This window comes from Leptodactylus fuscus, chromosome 3, assembly GCF_031893055.1.
Source record: "Leptodactylus fuscus isolate aLepFus1 chromosome 3, aLepFus1.hap2, whole genome shotgun sequence".
NCBI lineage: Eukaryota > Metazoa > Chordata > Amphibia > Anura > Leptodactylidae > Leptodactylus > Leptodactylus fuscus.
This window is the reverse complement of record NC_134267.1, coordinates 137,869,669-137,886,474: the sequence shown is the minus strand read 5'-3', so window position 1 is coordinate 137,886,474 and position 16,806 is coordinate 137,869,669. Positions and strand designations below refer to the sequence as shown.

The window sequence follows — 16,806 nt, the reverse complement described above, 5'->3', positions numbered from 1 at the left end:
TTTATACTTTCACTTATACATGGTTCTATTATACAATTCTTATTGATTGTCAATAGCAATAATACTTTCCATGTAAACTTGTCTAGGAGCATTGGTCTTATTAATGCAGAAGCATACTGATCCTTAGAAGCAAAGTGACAGAACTATATATAGAGTCTCCATCCATGATGTATCACATATTTGCTTGTATTTCCAGAGGAAATGCCGTCTTAGCGACTTAATCTGGCATTTACTTGGAAGCTGTGCTATTGGCTGACTGTGGTGACCCATTGCTGTCCTTTGCTCTGAGAAGCATTTCAGTGTCTAGCACTAAAAAAATATAATAATAACTAGAACGAAATGAAATATTTTGTTTGGACAGATGACAGTAAGGGTAGACTGATATTAATATTAATACAGTAAATGTATCTGTCTTTTGGTCATTTCCTATGACTACAGCACACTTGTAAGAAGTCCGATGTGGCTTACAGTATGGGCAGATAATTCTATCTTCTACAGATGTATCTGGTGCTAATAATATTTGTTTCTCATCATGGGGGCTACTCTAACTGCAGCTGTTTGTGATACCGAAATGTGTATTGATACTTTTATTATACTGTACTGTTTTATTTTTTTATATATTTTTTTAAAGTAGATTGTGAGCCCCATATAGGGATCACAATGTACGTTTTTTTTTCCTATCAGTATGTCTTTGTAGAATGGGAGGAAATCCAGCAAACACGGGGAGAACATACAAACTACTTGCAGATGTTGTTCCTGGCGGGATTTGAACCCAGGGCTCCAACGATGCAAGGCTGCAGCGCTATACTGTATTGTTTTATGACATACTGTACTTATATGATGCAAACATATATATTATGAGGTAATATTTGTAGTAGCTAAAACTAATTTACATTCAGCAACTTTCACAAAAAATCTTTCCCTGCAACTCCTGTAAAATGGAATGACGAGGTAAAATTAACCTTAAAGGGGTTGGCCACTTTTAGATCAATAGTGAGAAACAAATGTTATTGTTTGTACAATAAAAGTATATGCAATTTTCCAATATACTTTCTGAATCAATTCCTCACGGTTTTCTAGATCTCTGCTTGCTGTCTGTCATTCTGTTACTTTTAGTGGCTAAAAGTCAGACCAGGATCATGTGATTTACGGTCCTTGGTCATGTGATTTACTGACCATGGTCATGTGATGAGCACACAGGTGCACAGCTGATTACCAGGCAGATGTCTGATTATTGTCCTGTGACTATAACGAGCAGCAACTTGGGTGCTCCCCACATGACCATGGACCGTATATCATGTGACCATGGTCAGAGTTTTACCTACTGGAGGTAAGCAGAATGAGTGACAGAAGGCAGAGATCTAGAAAACTGTGAGGAATTGATACAGAAAATATATTGGAAAATTGTACAACTTTTTATTATACAAACAATAACATTTGTCTCTCAATATTGGTCTGAAAGTGGCCAACCCCTTTAAAGTGTGTTATTTATTAAATGATCTGAAACTCCATATTGGAAGAATTAATAACATAAGCCTTTATTAATTATTTGTCTTTACTAGTTATACTGATCCTAGTGAGACATAATCTGTTGATTATTTTGGAAGATATATTCCTATGTTCTTTAGTTTACATGGAATACTTTCATACTGTCCCTTCAGATTATTTTACCTGTATTTCTGGGCCTCGGTTCCTAAGTAAAACTGGTCATAGAGTGAATAAGCCTCGTTTCCTTCCCAGTCTTTGAGCTGAATCTTAAGAACATAGCGCTGTAGATTTGTGAGTTGAGAGACAATCTCATTGCCCAGCCAGTATTCTCCAGAAGGGTCACCGAATCCCTAAGAAAGAGTGTTATAATCTCATAAGTAGCTGTTAATACGTATAATATCATTTACAAAACAAAGCAACAGTGTCTCATACCTCTAAGAGAAGGTATGAAGAAATAATACATAAGTTACAGTCAGACAGTAGACAATCCAATATTAACTATTCTTTTTCTTAAAATGGAATAAAATAAAAACAAAATCAGTACTAATCTCTCCATCCCCATGGTGGTCGAGCACTAGCTCCGTTTTCCCAACTCTTCTCACTAAGGGAATGAAAAGGCATTGATTCTTTTCTATACCATTTGCAGCTACTGTTACATCCTTTTACTAGATGGATAAACTAATCCTATAGTACAGTGATAATGTGAATTTTAGGATAAGACTACCCACACTCTCTAATCTGGGTTTTCTACAAACTGGTGAAACGGCCTTGTAGAAATTTTATACAGAACACAGCTTAAAGGGGTATTTCAGTTTCATAGCAGCTATGCAAGGTAATTACTGCCTAGTCCCATAAAAATGAATGTCATTATATCACATGTAAAAAGGGAAAAGGTCCTAGCAAATGCACAAGTGCCGCTGGACAGGTGTCAGATCCCACTGATCTCTTACTGACAACCTACCCTAAGGGATACCCTTTTCATTTTCCTGCTATCTCTTTCATTTTCAAATGGCGGATGACGGAAGTGATGGTAATTATTTGGGTTTTTACTGGAGATAGAACAGTGGTTGAGGTGTCCTGCTTCACCCAGTTGTCATACATACAGATTATTGGGAGAAGGAGAAAATAACAGTTCTTCTGAGGAACATATAAACAAGCACTTTATATATATTTTTTTTTCTTTGATTTGCAATATGAAGAAAAAAAATATTAAGAAAGATAGCTGTTATTTTTTTCTGTTTTGTATATTTTGTTAGATGTTCCTTTAATATGGATGTCTTATTCCGAAAGTAGCTTTTCTTCCTACCTTTTTATATTCTTTCCATGTTCTGTGAAAATCCACACTGCCATCAAAGCGTTTTTGAATGATGGTCCAACCACCGCCTCCGTTTTTCATGTCACAGTATGTCTGTAATAAATACATACATTTATTTTTTTTATTATTTGGTTCTCATGTGAATTGTTGTTAAGTAAAATCATTAAAGAGAATTTGTCGTGGCGATTTTGGAAGCTAAAACACCCACAGGCTCTTATGGACCAGGGGTTTAGTGTCCTGCAATGCCTTATAGGTCTGTAAGGACCTGTGGGTGGTTTAGTGTCCAAAATTGACCTGACATGTTCTCTTTAAAGCAGGTGATATTTCTATAGCTAGCTATTAAACTGCCAGCTTCCACTATCTGATCGCTGTGCTACTGCTTGAACTGTTTTCCGCTTCAGTCATTTATCGAATTATTTCCTGAAAAAAAAGTTATTATGGGATTTTTTTAAATGAATTAATAGATTTTGATCTCAAGAAGTCCTAGATTCTTATCATGGACTTCACATATTTTTTCCTACCTCCCATTGACAAATGGACTTGTATTTCTTAAGCCTTACAGGTTAGGAAACCATTTAAGCTAGTTAGGAAAAAACAAGAGGGAATTCTGGAAACAAACTGAGGCACTTGTCTGGTAGCATCTTATGAATGCAATCTGTACCGCATAAACAATGGAAAATGAAAACAGGATCTCCGTTTCAAAGTTTCACTACACAAGTTTGCTTCCACACACAATGCCATAACATACCGATAAAAACATGTTTCTCTTAAAATATGAGGTCATGTGACGATGATTTAACCATGTTAATAACGTCAACATGTTTTCTCTGATTTTCATTTTCCAAATATAAATTGAGTATTTTTTTTTTTTTTTTTTTTTTTAAAAAGCCATATAATAATGTACAGATTCTGCTCGATATATAAATGTATGATCTACATCCCACTCCAAATGAAAAGTTAGAGAACTTTTTTACCACCTTGACCAATTCCAAGCCTTACATTTTTCAATAGGGGCTGCTCTGCTGATTCCAGGGCTGTTGAAATTTTTCCCCTAGCCCCCACCATTTCTGAGCAATTGGAAATCAATTGGGTGTTCATTTCAACACCCAGTATGCCAGTTAGAATCCCTTACTGTCAGGTGGGTGATCCTGGACTGGATCAGACAGCATGGGGACTTTCCTGTTTTGATAACCGCACAATAGAAGTACATTTAGCGACACCATTAATATTTCTACTATTGGTTGGAATAGGCTGGAATAAAAAGTGCTGAGGGAAAGAGACTAGAAAATAGTTTACAAAATTACCCCTCCATTTTTGAGCCCTGTTAGCAGAACAGCTAAAAGTTCTTTCAAAGTCATGGGACAACCTCATGCACTTTACCTAACACCATTAAACATTTAATAGATCAAGTTGCAAGCATTTTTTGTTGATGTTGTGGGCTTTTTTTGTTTGCTTTTTTAATTAAAGGGGTATTTTATATGTGCAATATTTAAAGAGAGTCTGCTTTTGTAACAAAATGTGCATTAAAATGACTTCTGAGCCAATGGTTGCAACAGGTCATAGTATTTTTACAATACTCATATAGCCAAGAAATGCTCTAGATCAGAGGTACTCAACTGGCATATCGTGAATCTTGAATAATGACACTGACAGCAGTTAGGAGAAAGACTGGTCACCTGTCTGCTGTTCCTTTGACACTAATTTATTACAGTAGCCGTACTCTGCTATGCTGCTGTTTAGGCAGCAAGCATGAATGCAAGTTCCTTCCTCTGCTAATGCAATACAATTTTTGTAAATTTTCATCTGTAACAGTGACTTATGTATAATACCTAGTTAGAGGGGGAATGTAGCCTCCTATGCTATACTGTAGAGCTGACTTGGGTCTGCATCATGGCAGCTCACAATTTCGTGCAGCAGTTTAACCTTGCAAGGACGCATAAATTAAATTAATATTACTATATAGAAAGAATTGGCAAATCTTGCCAAGAGTTGTAGGAATCGTTGAATACAAAGTCATCAGTTTTTATAAACCCCTAAAGCAACAAAGGTGTTAAATGACTAGCAGATGCACATCAAAATGGTTGTTCCCAAGGGGACAACTATTGGAGAACATAAGAATGCTGTAGGGCACTTAAGACCTCTTTGATTTGATTTTAATTACTAATGAGAAACTATCCTGTTTTGTTTACCTTAAAGTGAAAATTTTACAATATAGTCTTTTGTAGTTGGCGGTCCTCTTATGACCAAAGTCCTTTGTGTAAAAGCCTGTTTATAGTCCCACCATCCACTAATCACCAGTCACAAGCAAGCTGCCAGTAGTGGTCGGGGTGCAGGGGAATTGTACTTAACTCTTTATTGGAGAGCCAAAGCTGCTTTCATACAACTATCTTAGCAGCATATAATAATAATAATTAATAATATGAATTTCATACCTCCTATGGGAAATATTTGCCACGCCATAGTTTAAATAGAATTGGTCTGAGACCGAATTTCCCCTACACTTATGTACAGTATGCTGAATGTTAAGCACAGTATGATTGTTGTGTAGGCAGAATCCATGCCAGGGTCATTTTTATCATTGGTTGGTCACCTTATCCGTATTTTATCCAAATGTGCTGGAACGAAGACATTTTAAAGTAACTTACTAACAGTATACTGTTGTTAGAAGATTTTCATTGATGTTTTTATTTGTATAGTGCTACCCATTGTTTGTCTTTATCATTCCAATCCCAACATGTCTGCTGATGGAGGGGCAAAACCTCAGTGACCCTCTAAATAGGGAGATTGCTATATAAAAATAAAGATATTAACACAACTGTGCTAAGAAAATTATCTAGGTGAAGTGACTATATGTGCCACTTCCAGGACATTTAGGGAAATAAAATGGCCACCCCTTTTAATTAATGAAAGGGAGCCTTCCGGAATGGACGTTAGTTATGAATTAACCATAGCACTGGAATCTGAGGGAATACACCTGTTTGACATCTCTACTTTTAATTTTCTTACCTTGACCTGTTCTGTGGTATTTGGAGCCGTCAACGTGTAGATGCCACTTGAAGTCAGCCCTGATTTATATGCTTCGGCACAGTCTTTGAATGTTATTTGTTCTTCTTTGGCAACAAATGATGTTCTTGGAGCTAAAATGAAATTGAAAGAGGCTTATGTAGATCAGAAGCAATATAAACGGTCTATAACCACATTTTCCCAAGGAGTGGGTCATTACTTCGTCAGTGGGGGGGTGTCATATGAAGACCTTCAGGGAGTCATGACCCATCAACAAGGTTTGTACTATTAAATTATTGCATTCCTAATATGGCTGTTGGTAGGTCAGGTCACTGAACCTCCATTTGCATCCATAACTGGAACTCTACATGGTTCAGGATCAGGCAGGGGAAGTTGGTGAGAGGGCAAATCTGAGTTCTAGCAGACTCGGCGGCATGGCGGAAGGACAGGAAGCAGGCAGATGTAGTAACCTATAGTCAGTTGGAGGCAGGTGAAGAAAGGGTTGAGAGGTCAACTGAAGACTATCCAAAAAAAAAAAAAAACATGCGGGTAGTGTCTAAGTACGTATGCCAATGAATGTTCAGGACATTGGCTCTTACTAGTCATCTCTATTCCCCCTTTTTGGGCCTTGAGGGAAGTCAGGAAAGTGCTCATTAATAATGGAACCTCCTATGAAGTGAACTACATTTTCCAGTGGGGTAATGGTGTGTTTCTCAAGGATGCCTGGTCCTGTATGCATGAGAGTAGCCATTATGGCTTATGTCTGTGGATGCAGCAGGATTGCTCAACTGTGAGAAGCATAATACAGAGGTGAACAGCAGAATAAGAGTCAGTATACAGTGGTGAAAAGAGGCAGAATAAAGTGGTATAAGAAGCATGATGCAGCAGAATAAGATGTAGAGTAACAAATGAAATAAGTATGGTAAAGGGGGTGTCCCAACCAAAATTCTCATCTAAAAGTGGGTCCTGCATTCAGAGAGTGGAGGGTTTTTAATAATGTCTTTTATGCCATGCTGGTAAATCTGGATATGTGAAATGTAATACAGGAACTCAGTTTTTTTGCACCATGAATCACATTTGTGTGAATTTAGAAAGCTTTAGTACAAATAATTGTAACCCAAAATGTACTGTATTCTTAGAAACTGTCATTTTATAATAAAGAAATTCTACTTTTGTGTTCAGATTTTTCTTGGCTATTCTTTTTGTGTGCCCATGCTTCAATCTTCATTGATATTTAGGTGTGTTGCCAGCTATAATAGAGGTTGTTTGACTTCATAGGTTGTAAGCATACAGTATAATTTCCCCTCTTCCTCATCGATATATTATTTGGCACCAGAATTCTGTAAAATCTGATAAAACTATTATTCTTGTTTTATTATTTTCCTGCCCTAAATAAATACCAATATCTTACAGGGCACCATGTCAATTTCTAAATTTAATACCCATCTGTTTCTGTAAAGTATTATGTTCTTAAGTTTGTGATCCAAAGTTTAAGAACACTTGAAATAACAGTTTTGTTATTGTGCTAAGCTAATCTTACTTGGTATCCATCCAGAAAAACACAACTGCTCGGTCCAAAATTTTGTTTTCACCAGACAATTTATTTATTATTTTTTCAGTGCTTTCTACTGAACGCCATAGTTTTAGAAAAGTTTAGAAAGGGATATCAGATGATAAAACACATGCATGTTTACTTGGGTATGTAGAGTGCACATACACAGTAATTTATTACATTACTCATTTGATGCTTGTAAAATGTTACATTAGTTGTTCTGTTGTTGTAGGCGCACTGCCATTTATCACACTTCGGAACAATGCAGAAAGTGGTGTGCACGTACTATATATAAAATGTTTGGCTCACGCTACAGCTAATGTTTCATTCGTCATACTTATAATGTAAGGTTCTATATGTTCATTGCTGGCCATACATATAAGATAGTTGTCAGTCAAACTTCAGTACGCTTGCCTAACGTTACATATGTACTGAACGTCGAGAGAGAAAGAAGTCAGTGCCAGACACCCTGTTAAAGTTGAGGGATTTGACTATAATCATGTAATGTTTATGACCGAGCCTGAATAGGCGTTATAGACTGCTTTGTAGTCAATTTTACGTTTTGAAAGAAAAAGTCTGACGCATATTCACACGAGACTCTTCCATGCACTTTAGTGAACACCATTATACTTTATGACTATGGTCTATTGTCCTATGTGAACTAGATATAGTGCAATAATCAATAATCTAAAGATTAAATCCCCCCTTTTTTGTGCTATTGAGTGGTGGCTGTTTTAATAGAAAATCTTTTTAATAGAAAACTGGCTCTAAAATTCTCCCCAACAACCCGCTAACTGAGCTATTCCCAGGGATATCTGTACACATTTGTATTTCCAGTAGAGCTGTAGCCAAAGAGGGAATGGACACTTCCAATGGCTGTGTCACCTAGAAAAGTGGTTGTCATAACATGGAAGCTGAGCTTTCCCATTCTGCCAGTACTGAAGAATTAGCCATAAAATAACCTGAGATAGTTAAAAACAATGTTGGGAATTCAAGCTTTATATACTTTACATGCTGCATATAAAAATCACTTCCCTGACCTTGTTTTAAACTAGTGTTATCTTTCTTTTTATTATAGCTAGCGTTGCAATCTTTAAAATCTCCGCTTTCATGTCGTACCAGATATTTTTGAAGTGACCATCCCTCTTTGGCAAGTGCTACAGGTTCACATTCTGCATTTAGTACAGTTGTACAGGACAGACGCTCCCAGGCCGTCAAAACTGCATCAATTCTGCTGAATACGCTTTCAGACAGTTATTGAAGGAACATCTTGGGGCGCTAACCACAGATGTTACTCAAATCTTTCTGCCTCTTCATGATATCCCAGACAGACTGGAGGGTGTTGAGATCAGGGCTCAGTGGCAGCCATATTACCGCTTCCAAGACTTCTACTGTAATGGTTGATCACACCCAATATTGATTTGATTTTGATTTTTATTTTGTTAATTAACTTAACTTTATTAACCATTTCCCAACCTCTGCCACATTATTATTATTATTATTATTATTATTACTACTACTACTATTTGTCAGTAGGCAAGAGGGCATTACTGTTACCTCTTTGGGGTAATGACAATGCGTTCATTGCTCTTACTCATTTGTATAGTGTCAAGTGCCAAGTGTATACCTTGGCAGCAAAGGAACAGGAGACCATAATCTATGTTTCTGTGGGTTGATGTTCTGGGTTCTGGTGAACTTCACCCAGCTGTACAGTCTGGATGCACCCTAACAGTAAGGTCCATCAAATAAAAGTTACCCCAACCAACCTGTCTGTCACAATAATAGTACGTTAAAGGGGTTGTCCAGTTTAAGCAAGAAAATGCTATTTGTTTGTATAAAGAAAAATTGTACAATTTTCTAATCTACTTTGTTTAAATCCCTCACAATTTCCTAGTACTCTGCTTGCTGTCTCATTCTTCGTTTACTTCCAGTGAAAAAAACAGTCTATGGTCATGTGATGAAAACATATATGCATGGCTTGTTATAGCCACAGGGCAGTATATCAGATATGTCTTGTAACAAGCCACACACTAGTGTGTCCATCACATGGTAATAGAACTGTACAGTGCAATAAAACCAATATGTATTCTTCAATGAGCTCAAAAAGGCAGTCAGATTGATAGTACACATGAAAGCCATTCCTTGTCTTGGATAATGCTCAGAAGCAACTTACTGTAGGTAAATGTGAAAGTCACAATCCAAACCAAGACATATAACTAGTCTTGATCAATACGTCAATCCAGTGTAGATGTATGAAGTAAAGCGTGATCTGTATTTAGACCTAGGGAGATTCATAAACCCAGGGAGATTCATAATCTCCCTGCTTTTACAAGCAGGGGTGAATTTTATATATATATATATATATATATATATATATATATATATATATATTCCAGAATATAGATAGATTGCGGAGTCTCTGTGTTGGCCTTTGATATTTTTAATCTTATTAAGCCACCCCTAAGCTATCCTTTCCCTAAACTAAACAATATTCAAAAATCTTTTTGGGATCTTCAGTGTCCCTATTTCATGTATTACTGAAGAGGCCACAGAGTATAATAAAAGTTCCAACATGTTTGGTCCAAATGAAACTGTAGGTAGAGGTCTGCAAATACTGTAGTAACCCAAGTGAAATAACTGAGATACGCAGAATCAGTTAGTTGGATTGACTGTTGACTTTGGTTACTTTTTGCCCGGCCCTAAGATTATTGCTAGCACTGCCTTGATAACATGGGGATGTGCTGCTGGTAATCACCCTCTTTTCTTATGCTCGGTTGCTCGCTGGTCAGCTCATTGACCGCTTTATTAGACAGGTCTATTATCAACAATATTGAGTATTTCTAGGAGCTCTGATTACCAATATTTGATATCAGTCTGTCTAATAGGGTCTTTATCCCCAAGGTAGCCACGTTTTCTTTTACATAATACTCTGTTCCTTTCTGTAAATTACACAGTTAAGTATTATCTGCAAACAATGTATGTTTTACTGTGCAATGACTTTGCTGATAAAATGTCATATGATATTTTGTACATTTTATCAGACCTTGTCAGGTCTATATTTCCTGGGTGTGTTGAGCCTACCTGTTTGAGGCGCCATCCTTGTTAATAGATTGTGCACAGTCTCCATCAGGTCATGCTGCTGTTTTTGTAGAAGGGAATTATTTGCTGAGGCTGTGATGAGTTGCTTTTCCAGATCTTCAATTATGGAATTTTGTTTGAGTACCAAGACTTGAAGTTTATCCTTTTCTTCCTTCATTGACTGCAGTTGTTGAGAATGATTATCTTCCATGCTAAGAATTTTCTTTTCTAAATCGCTAAGAAACAAAAAAAGGAAGAAAAAGAAATGTCATATACCACCAAGGTTCATGTTCAAGGTTCAAGTTTATTTATTCTCTTAAAGGAGCTAGTACTACTTGATTTTGTTCTCATGCAAGCACTGGGTAAATGACTGGAATTAAGCAGAAGTTAGAAGTATAAGAACTTCCTATATATTTTACATTCCATTTATAGCCATTCTTGGCTTTGGCTCCATAAACTGCAGCAAAATCTGCAGCAAAATCTTCAACAAATAAATCTGAGTTTCCACATTGTTGAACCTTGGCCTTAAAGGGGTTTTCCCATCCAAACAAGTTATCCCCCTATCCATAAGGAAGGGGATATACTGTAGATAAGTGTGGGTGCAGATGCTCAGACCCCACAGATGAAATGAATGAGAGACTTTCTTCCTCTGTTCTAACTAGAGCAGTGTCTGAGCGGCGTGTTCATTATTTTCAATGGGTGTGCCAGAAATAGCCAATCACTGGACTTTGGCCATTTCCAGTGCTCCCATTTAAATTAATGGAGTGTTGTGTTCTCTAGCGGCTATTTTTCAGAAATGCGAAGCACGAATGGTGTCCAGATTCTCATTATACTACAAACATGGTGAAGGCTATCTTTGTAAGCTTTTTTTTTCTATTGATGTCTACGTGTGGCGACTCATAATGGATTGAAGTGTTCAAAACTGGCTGCAAAATTCTAAAATTATTTGTGCATTAAGTTTCAACTTACAAATTTTCTGGACTGAAATGAAAGTCAGCTGGCTTAGTTTCAGCCTGAATCCAGAGGTAGCCACCCTACATCATTGGTTTTTATGTGTAAACCTAATGTATTAGACATTTATTATGTTTAGCATTAGGTGGTTAAGTGCCCAGAAGACATTGTTTAATAGTAATTTGTTGTGTCGGGAGTGATAAATACCAATGGATGGACTGTTGATTGATTTTACTTAAGTCGTTTTATGTTGCATACACTTTCATTTTACTCTTCAGGTATTAGAAGGGTGACAAAAGGCATGTCAGTTGTCTGTTGGTTGGCATTGGGTATTTATTACTTTCTATTTATAACAGATGTTGCTACTGGAATGTTAAAAATGTTTGCTAACCTAATACATATGGAAACCTAGATAACATGCTTTAACCCTGGCACTGGTAAGCTCTCTTTACAAGCTAATGGTGATAAAGTCAGTGTTATCACATCTTTATTGTGTCAAGTTGTATTTATTTCAGATGTGGGTCTGTAACATTGACTGGTATGCCGTAGTGACAAATGGGGGTTACTAGAAAGACTGAGCTGCTGATGCTTGGAATCCAGGTGCGGAAAGTTGAGCCAGTTTATTTAAATATATCAGCTTGCACTCAGCTCGTGGAGGCTACTTTTCTGTAATCCTTAATGTAAGCCCTATTAGTGTCATATATTCAATACATATGAAGTCTTCTGTTGAAATATAGTGTAAATCCAAGTGTAAACCGAACCCAAAAACAGATGTGTGATATAAGAAGTGAGAAGAGGACCAACCACAAGTGATAACAGATTAAAATAACTGCATTAGTCAGAATGCCAGCTTCAATGCAGTGCTGAAATATAGCAAAAAGACTAAAGTAATGTGACTCAAGTGAATATTTAAACAATACTAAAAAAAAAAATTGCCTTCTGTGTAATAGACTGTAGCAGAAAATACAATTATACCGAGGGCTGTAACAAAGCTGTGTTTTCTGTAATGCTTGAAATCCAAGAATTAATGTAGCATTACAGTAAATAATCTGTATAGAATATTTTTGTCCCCTTAAACTAAGCAGGCTGCACCAACTTCGTGGAGGATAAATTTGACCTTACATATTCTATATGATATTGGTCTTTGACTCCTGAGTGGCAGAATATTGATGCACTCTTTGTACGACTGTCCTCTTTTAGACTCGCTTTTTTACTGTTGAGATCAAGTCAGTACTTGGCCATTGGTGCCCAACTTTTAATTTAGTCACCCAACTTTTAATTTAGTCGCCCCTCATTAATTCCTATGTAATCTCACTTGTGCATTTCATTATTGGGAATTGTTTTGCTGCCTAAGTTACACTCACCGGCCACTTTATTAGGTACACCTGTCCAACTGCTCGTTAACACTTAATTTCTAATCAGCCAATCACATGGCGGCAACTCAGTGCATTTAGGCATGTAGACATGGTCAAGACAATCTCCTGCAGTTCAAACCGAGCATCAGTATGGGGAAGAAAGGTGATTTGAGTGCCTTTGAACGTGGCATGGTTGTTGGTGCCAGAAGGGCTGGTCTGAGTATTTCAGAAACTGCTGATCTACTGGGATTTTCACGCACAACCATCTCTAGGGTTTACAGAGAATGGTCCGAAAAAGAAAAAACATCCAGTGAGCTGCAGTTCTGTGAGCGGAAATGCGTTGTTGATGCCAAAGGTCAGAGGAGAATGGCCAGACTGGTTCGAGCTGATAGAAAGGCAACAGTGACTCAAATAGCCACCCGTTACAACCAAGGTAGCCAGAAGAGCATCTCTGAACGCACAGTACGTCGAACTTTGAGGCAAATGGGCTACAGCAGCAGAAGACCACACCGGGTGCCACTCCTTTCAGCTAAGAAAAGGAAACTGAGGCTACAATTTGCACAAGCTCATCGAAATTGGACAACTGAAGATTGGAAAAACGTTGCCTGGTCTGATGAGTCTCGATTTCTGCTGCGACATTCGGATGGTAGGGTCAGAATTTGGCGTCAACAACATGAAAGCATGGATCCATCCTGCCTTGTATCAACGGTTCAGGCTGGTGGTGGTGGTGTCATGGTGTGGGGAATATTTTCTTGGCACTCTTTGGGCCCCTTGGTACCAATTGAGCATCGTTGCAACGCCAAAGCCTACCTGAGTATTGTTGCTGACCATGTCCATCCCTTTATGACCACAATGTACCCAACATCTGATGGCTACTTTCAGCAGGATAATGCGCCATGTCATAAAGCTGGAATCATCTCAGACTGGTTTCTTGAACATGACAATGAGTTCACTGTACTCCAATGGCCTCCACAGTCACCAGATCTCAATCCAATAGAGCATCTTTGGGATGTGGTGGAACGGGAGATTCGCATCATGGATGTGCAGCCGACAAATCTGCGGCAACTGTGTGATGCCATCATGTCAATATGGACCAAAATCTCTGAGGAATGCTTCCAGCACCTTGTTGAATCTATGCCACAAAGAATTGAGGCAGTTCTGAAGGCAAAAGGGGGTCCAACCCGTTACTAGCATGGTGTACCTAATAAAGTGGCCGGTGAGTGTATATACTATGTATACTTTGGTATGATTTATATACAACGTAAAAAGAAAGCAAATCTTTTTTCTACATTATGCTTTGCATGGAAGAGACTGTTAAAGGGGTTTTCTGGACTTATCAGCGGGGTTCTGACATACAGATGACACAAATCAGCTGTTTCAGTCGCATGGGGTGTTCAGTTCAATAGCCTATTTGTAGCTTGATCCCATTCAAATGAACAGGGTTGAGCTGCAATACTAAGCACAGCCACTGTAAGGTGCTGTCTTTGTTTTGTGTGTAGAGGCCACAGACCCCTGCTGATCTTCAATTGATGACCTATCCCAAGATAAATCTAGAAAACCCCTCTAACTGTGATGTGACTTCTAACTGCTATATTGAGCATTCATTAAATAGAAGGTTTGTTCACATTAATCCAGTGTAAGGAATCGTGATCTATTTTTCTGTCTAGATGTACAGTGTATAGTTTGGTATTGTTTATCTTGCATTAAAACACATTCACACCACATAAATATTCCAGGCACTGGACGGGATGTATTAGACAGAAAGAGAGAATAATATGTCATTGTGTCTGTGGAAATGCTTTTTATCTCCGTCCTGAGGAAGAACCCCTGAACTCTGGCACAATTGCTGTTTTATGAAAACAGATGGTATTTCCTCTATTGATCACTGGGGAAATGAGCATGATCCCAGTAATAATCACCTTGTTAAAAACATTGTCTATGGCTGTTTGCACACCGGCAGTGTACAATGAATAGATGTGTGTTACTCAATACTAGGCCATAGTGTTCAAAACAAGTCTGTCCAAGCCTAGGAACTTGTCAGGAAAGTACTGGACAAGTAAAGGATTTTCATGGTCGCTTTAATGTTGGGGAACTAATAGTCTTTAAGCTTTGTGTCAAACATCCCAACAAAAGAACTAAGTAGGAATGTTAGAAAAGGAAATTCAATTATAATCTAATCTAATTTGGATTAGTCATATTATTCTGTAAAATGTTGTTTTATAAACTAGATACACTTTCAAATATGTTCCATGATATTTGTCCAATAATCTTGTTTCCTAAATTAGTCATTTGTTCCCATTGTGCCTCACGGTCTATCATATGTTAGGTTACTATGAGAAGTCTATAACCGCTGATGAAGACTACTTTGAGGAGCGCAGATTTTTGGCCAACATCTGTGCATAGTCCTGTGTTTAGATTGTGAAGATCATAAAGAAAGTGTCAAGTTCATTACCTGTTCTTGTCTTGTAGTTTGTTTATTTCACTAGTTTGATCAGTTATTTGCTTTTCCAGTTTGTTGGTTGAAAATGAGTTTTCCAGAAGTTGAAGTTCAAGCCGGCTTGTTTGATTAAATACCTAGTAAAATGAATACAATGGTGTGAATCATTAATACTATATCATGCGGCTTATGTCAATAAGAAACTCCTAGGCTTACACTTACACATCTGTTGTATGCACTATACCAGAAGTCATCATCCGTGGCCCGCCAGTTGTTGCGATATCCCATGTGTTGTATAGCTAACGTACTAATGGCTGTTTTCTTAGTGTTTATAATTGTAGGCAGTAATGTTTTTTAATATCCTGAAGAAATACATTTAATTTCCATCTAAACATTGTCTTACCTCTTCCACCATTTGTCTTACAGTCTGAATAAAAGGGTAATTTACAGTAGCGAACATGGGACCCCTCCTTAGCAGCCTATGAGTTGGCTTACTTTCTGACAAACAGTTTCTGCGCTCTGTCTGCTTTTTGTACAGGGCACAGAAACTGTCAGTATCTAAGCATTTACTCAATTTCGTGTAAAGCATCTGCAACACTTTTTTGTGCACAATGCCCCAGAATTCTGCAGTAGTAAGATGGTCTCAAGTAAAAGGAGCAGTTATTACAATGATTTCGGTTGCTTTTAGGAGAGTGTTTCTTTCTACTTTGCAATTTTTTTTTTATTTTTACTTATATTTTATGTAAATTTGTTACATATAATGTCCCCCTAAAGGTCATAAAAGACCAATATGGTCTTAAAACGTTTTTTCCTCAATTTTGCCACTTTCCATTAGTCAGTAGCAGAGCTGATCGCTGATCTGATGTCCGATAAGATCTAACAGCCTAGGACATAAGGTGATCAAATGATTACTACGTTCCGTTGGTTGAAGATTTTGCTGTATGTTTTTTTTAGCCACAACCAGAAGTAGCTTTAACAAGAGAATGTATAATAGCTTAATTTTTTATTTCCCATTGCTTTTCAAGCCACTCTTGACTTAGCCTCAAGCAACCAACGCAAAATCTGCCACTAAATGGTAGCTTCTCTGTAATGTGGGGTCTTGGCCCAAGGCCAGGACCCACTTTACAGAAGAACCATGGTGTTTTACAGTCTCTGCAAAGTGGATGGGTTTCTAGTGATGGTTTTTCTATAGGTAGAATTAAAGCAGAAAGTCCGCAGAGGAAAACTCTGTGAACTTTCTGTGAAAGGACATGTGGGAGAAACCGCAATTCATTTTGACACTTTTTTTTCCCGCAGCAATTTTTAATTACAGCCCACCACATGGGGCCTTAGCCAGACCAACCAAAACCTTGCCTCTTACTAACGTAAAGTGGCCATCATGTTATGAATCCTGGTCAGCCTGTGGTATAATGTCAATTATGTTGCACTATGACACATTCAAAACCCAAATAAAAAAAAACAACTAATTCTGTAATGTGACCCCCGTACGCTGAATAAATAATGATGACCTATTCCAGCTTTATGCCATCATTACCAGTGGTTGGAAAATCCCTTTCATTCCATGATTCTTTAGTTACCATCAGTGAAAAATTTGCAGCACCTGAGTCATTACAAAGTTATGACTAAG

At 37.6% G+C, this 16,806-nt stretch overlaps 2 protein-coding genes across 2 annotated transcripts in view; one reads left to right on the top strand and one right to left on the bottom strand.

The window, feature by feature from the left end:
* Positions 1-16,806, top strand: part of MCPH1 (microcephalin 1) — a 185,859-nt gene that overhangs the window by 77,604 nt on the left and 91,449 nt on the right. The gene's annotated exons all lie outside the window — the stretch shown is intronic.
* The window catches only part of ANGPT2 (angiopoietin 2), a 37,325-nt gene that overhangs the window by 6,264 nt on the left and 14,255 nt on the right, over positions 1-16,806 (bottom strand). The window contains exons 3-7 of the mRNA XM_075268427.1: positions 15,195-15,316; positions 10,440-10,672; positions 5,810-5,940; positions 2,795-2,896; positions 1,672-1,838 (exon numbers count right to left, since the gene is read on the bottom strand). Coding sequence (XP_075124528.1) covers positions 1,672-1,838; positions 2,795-2,896; positions 5,810-5,940; positions 10,440-10,672; positions 15,195-15,316 — 755 coding nt within the window. The remainder of the gene's footprint in view (positions 1-1,671; positions 1,839-2,794; positions 2,897-5,809; positions 5,941-10,439; positions 10,673-15,194; positions 15,317-16,806) is intronic.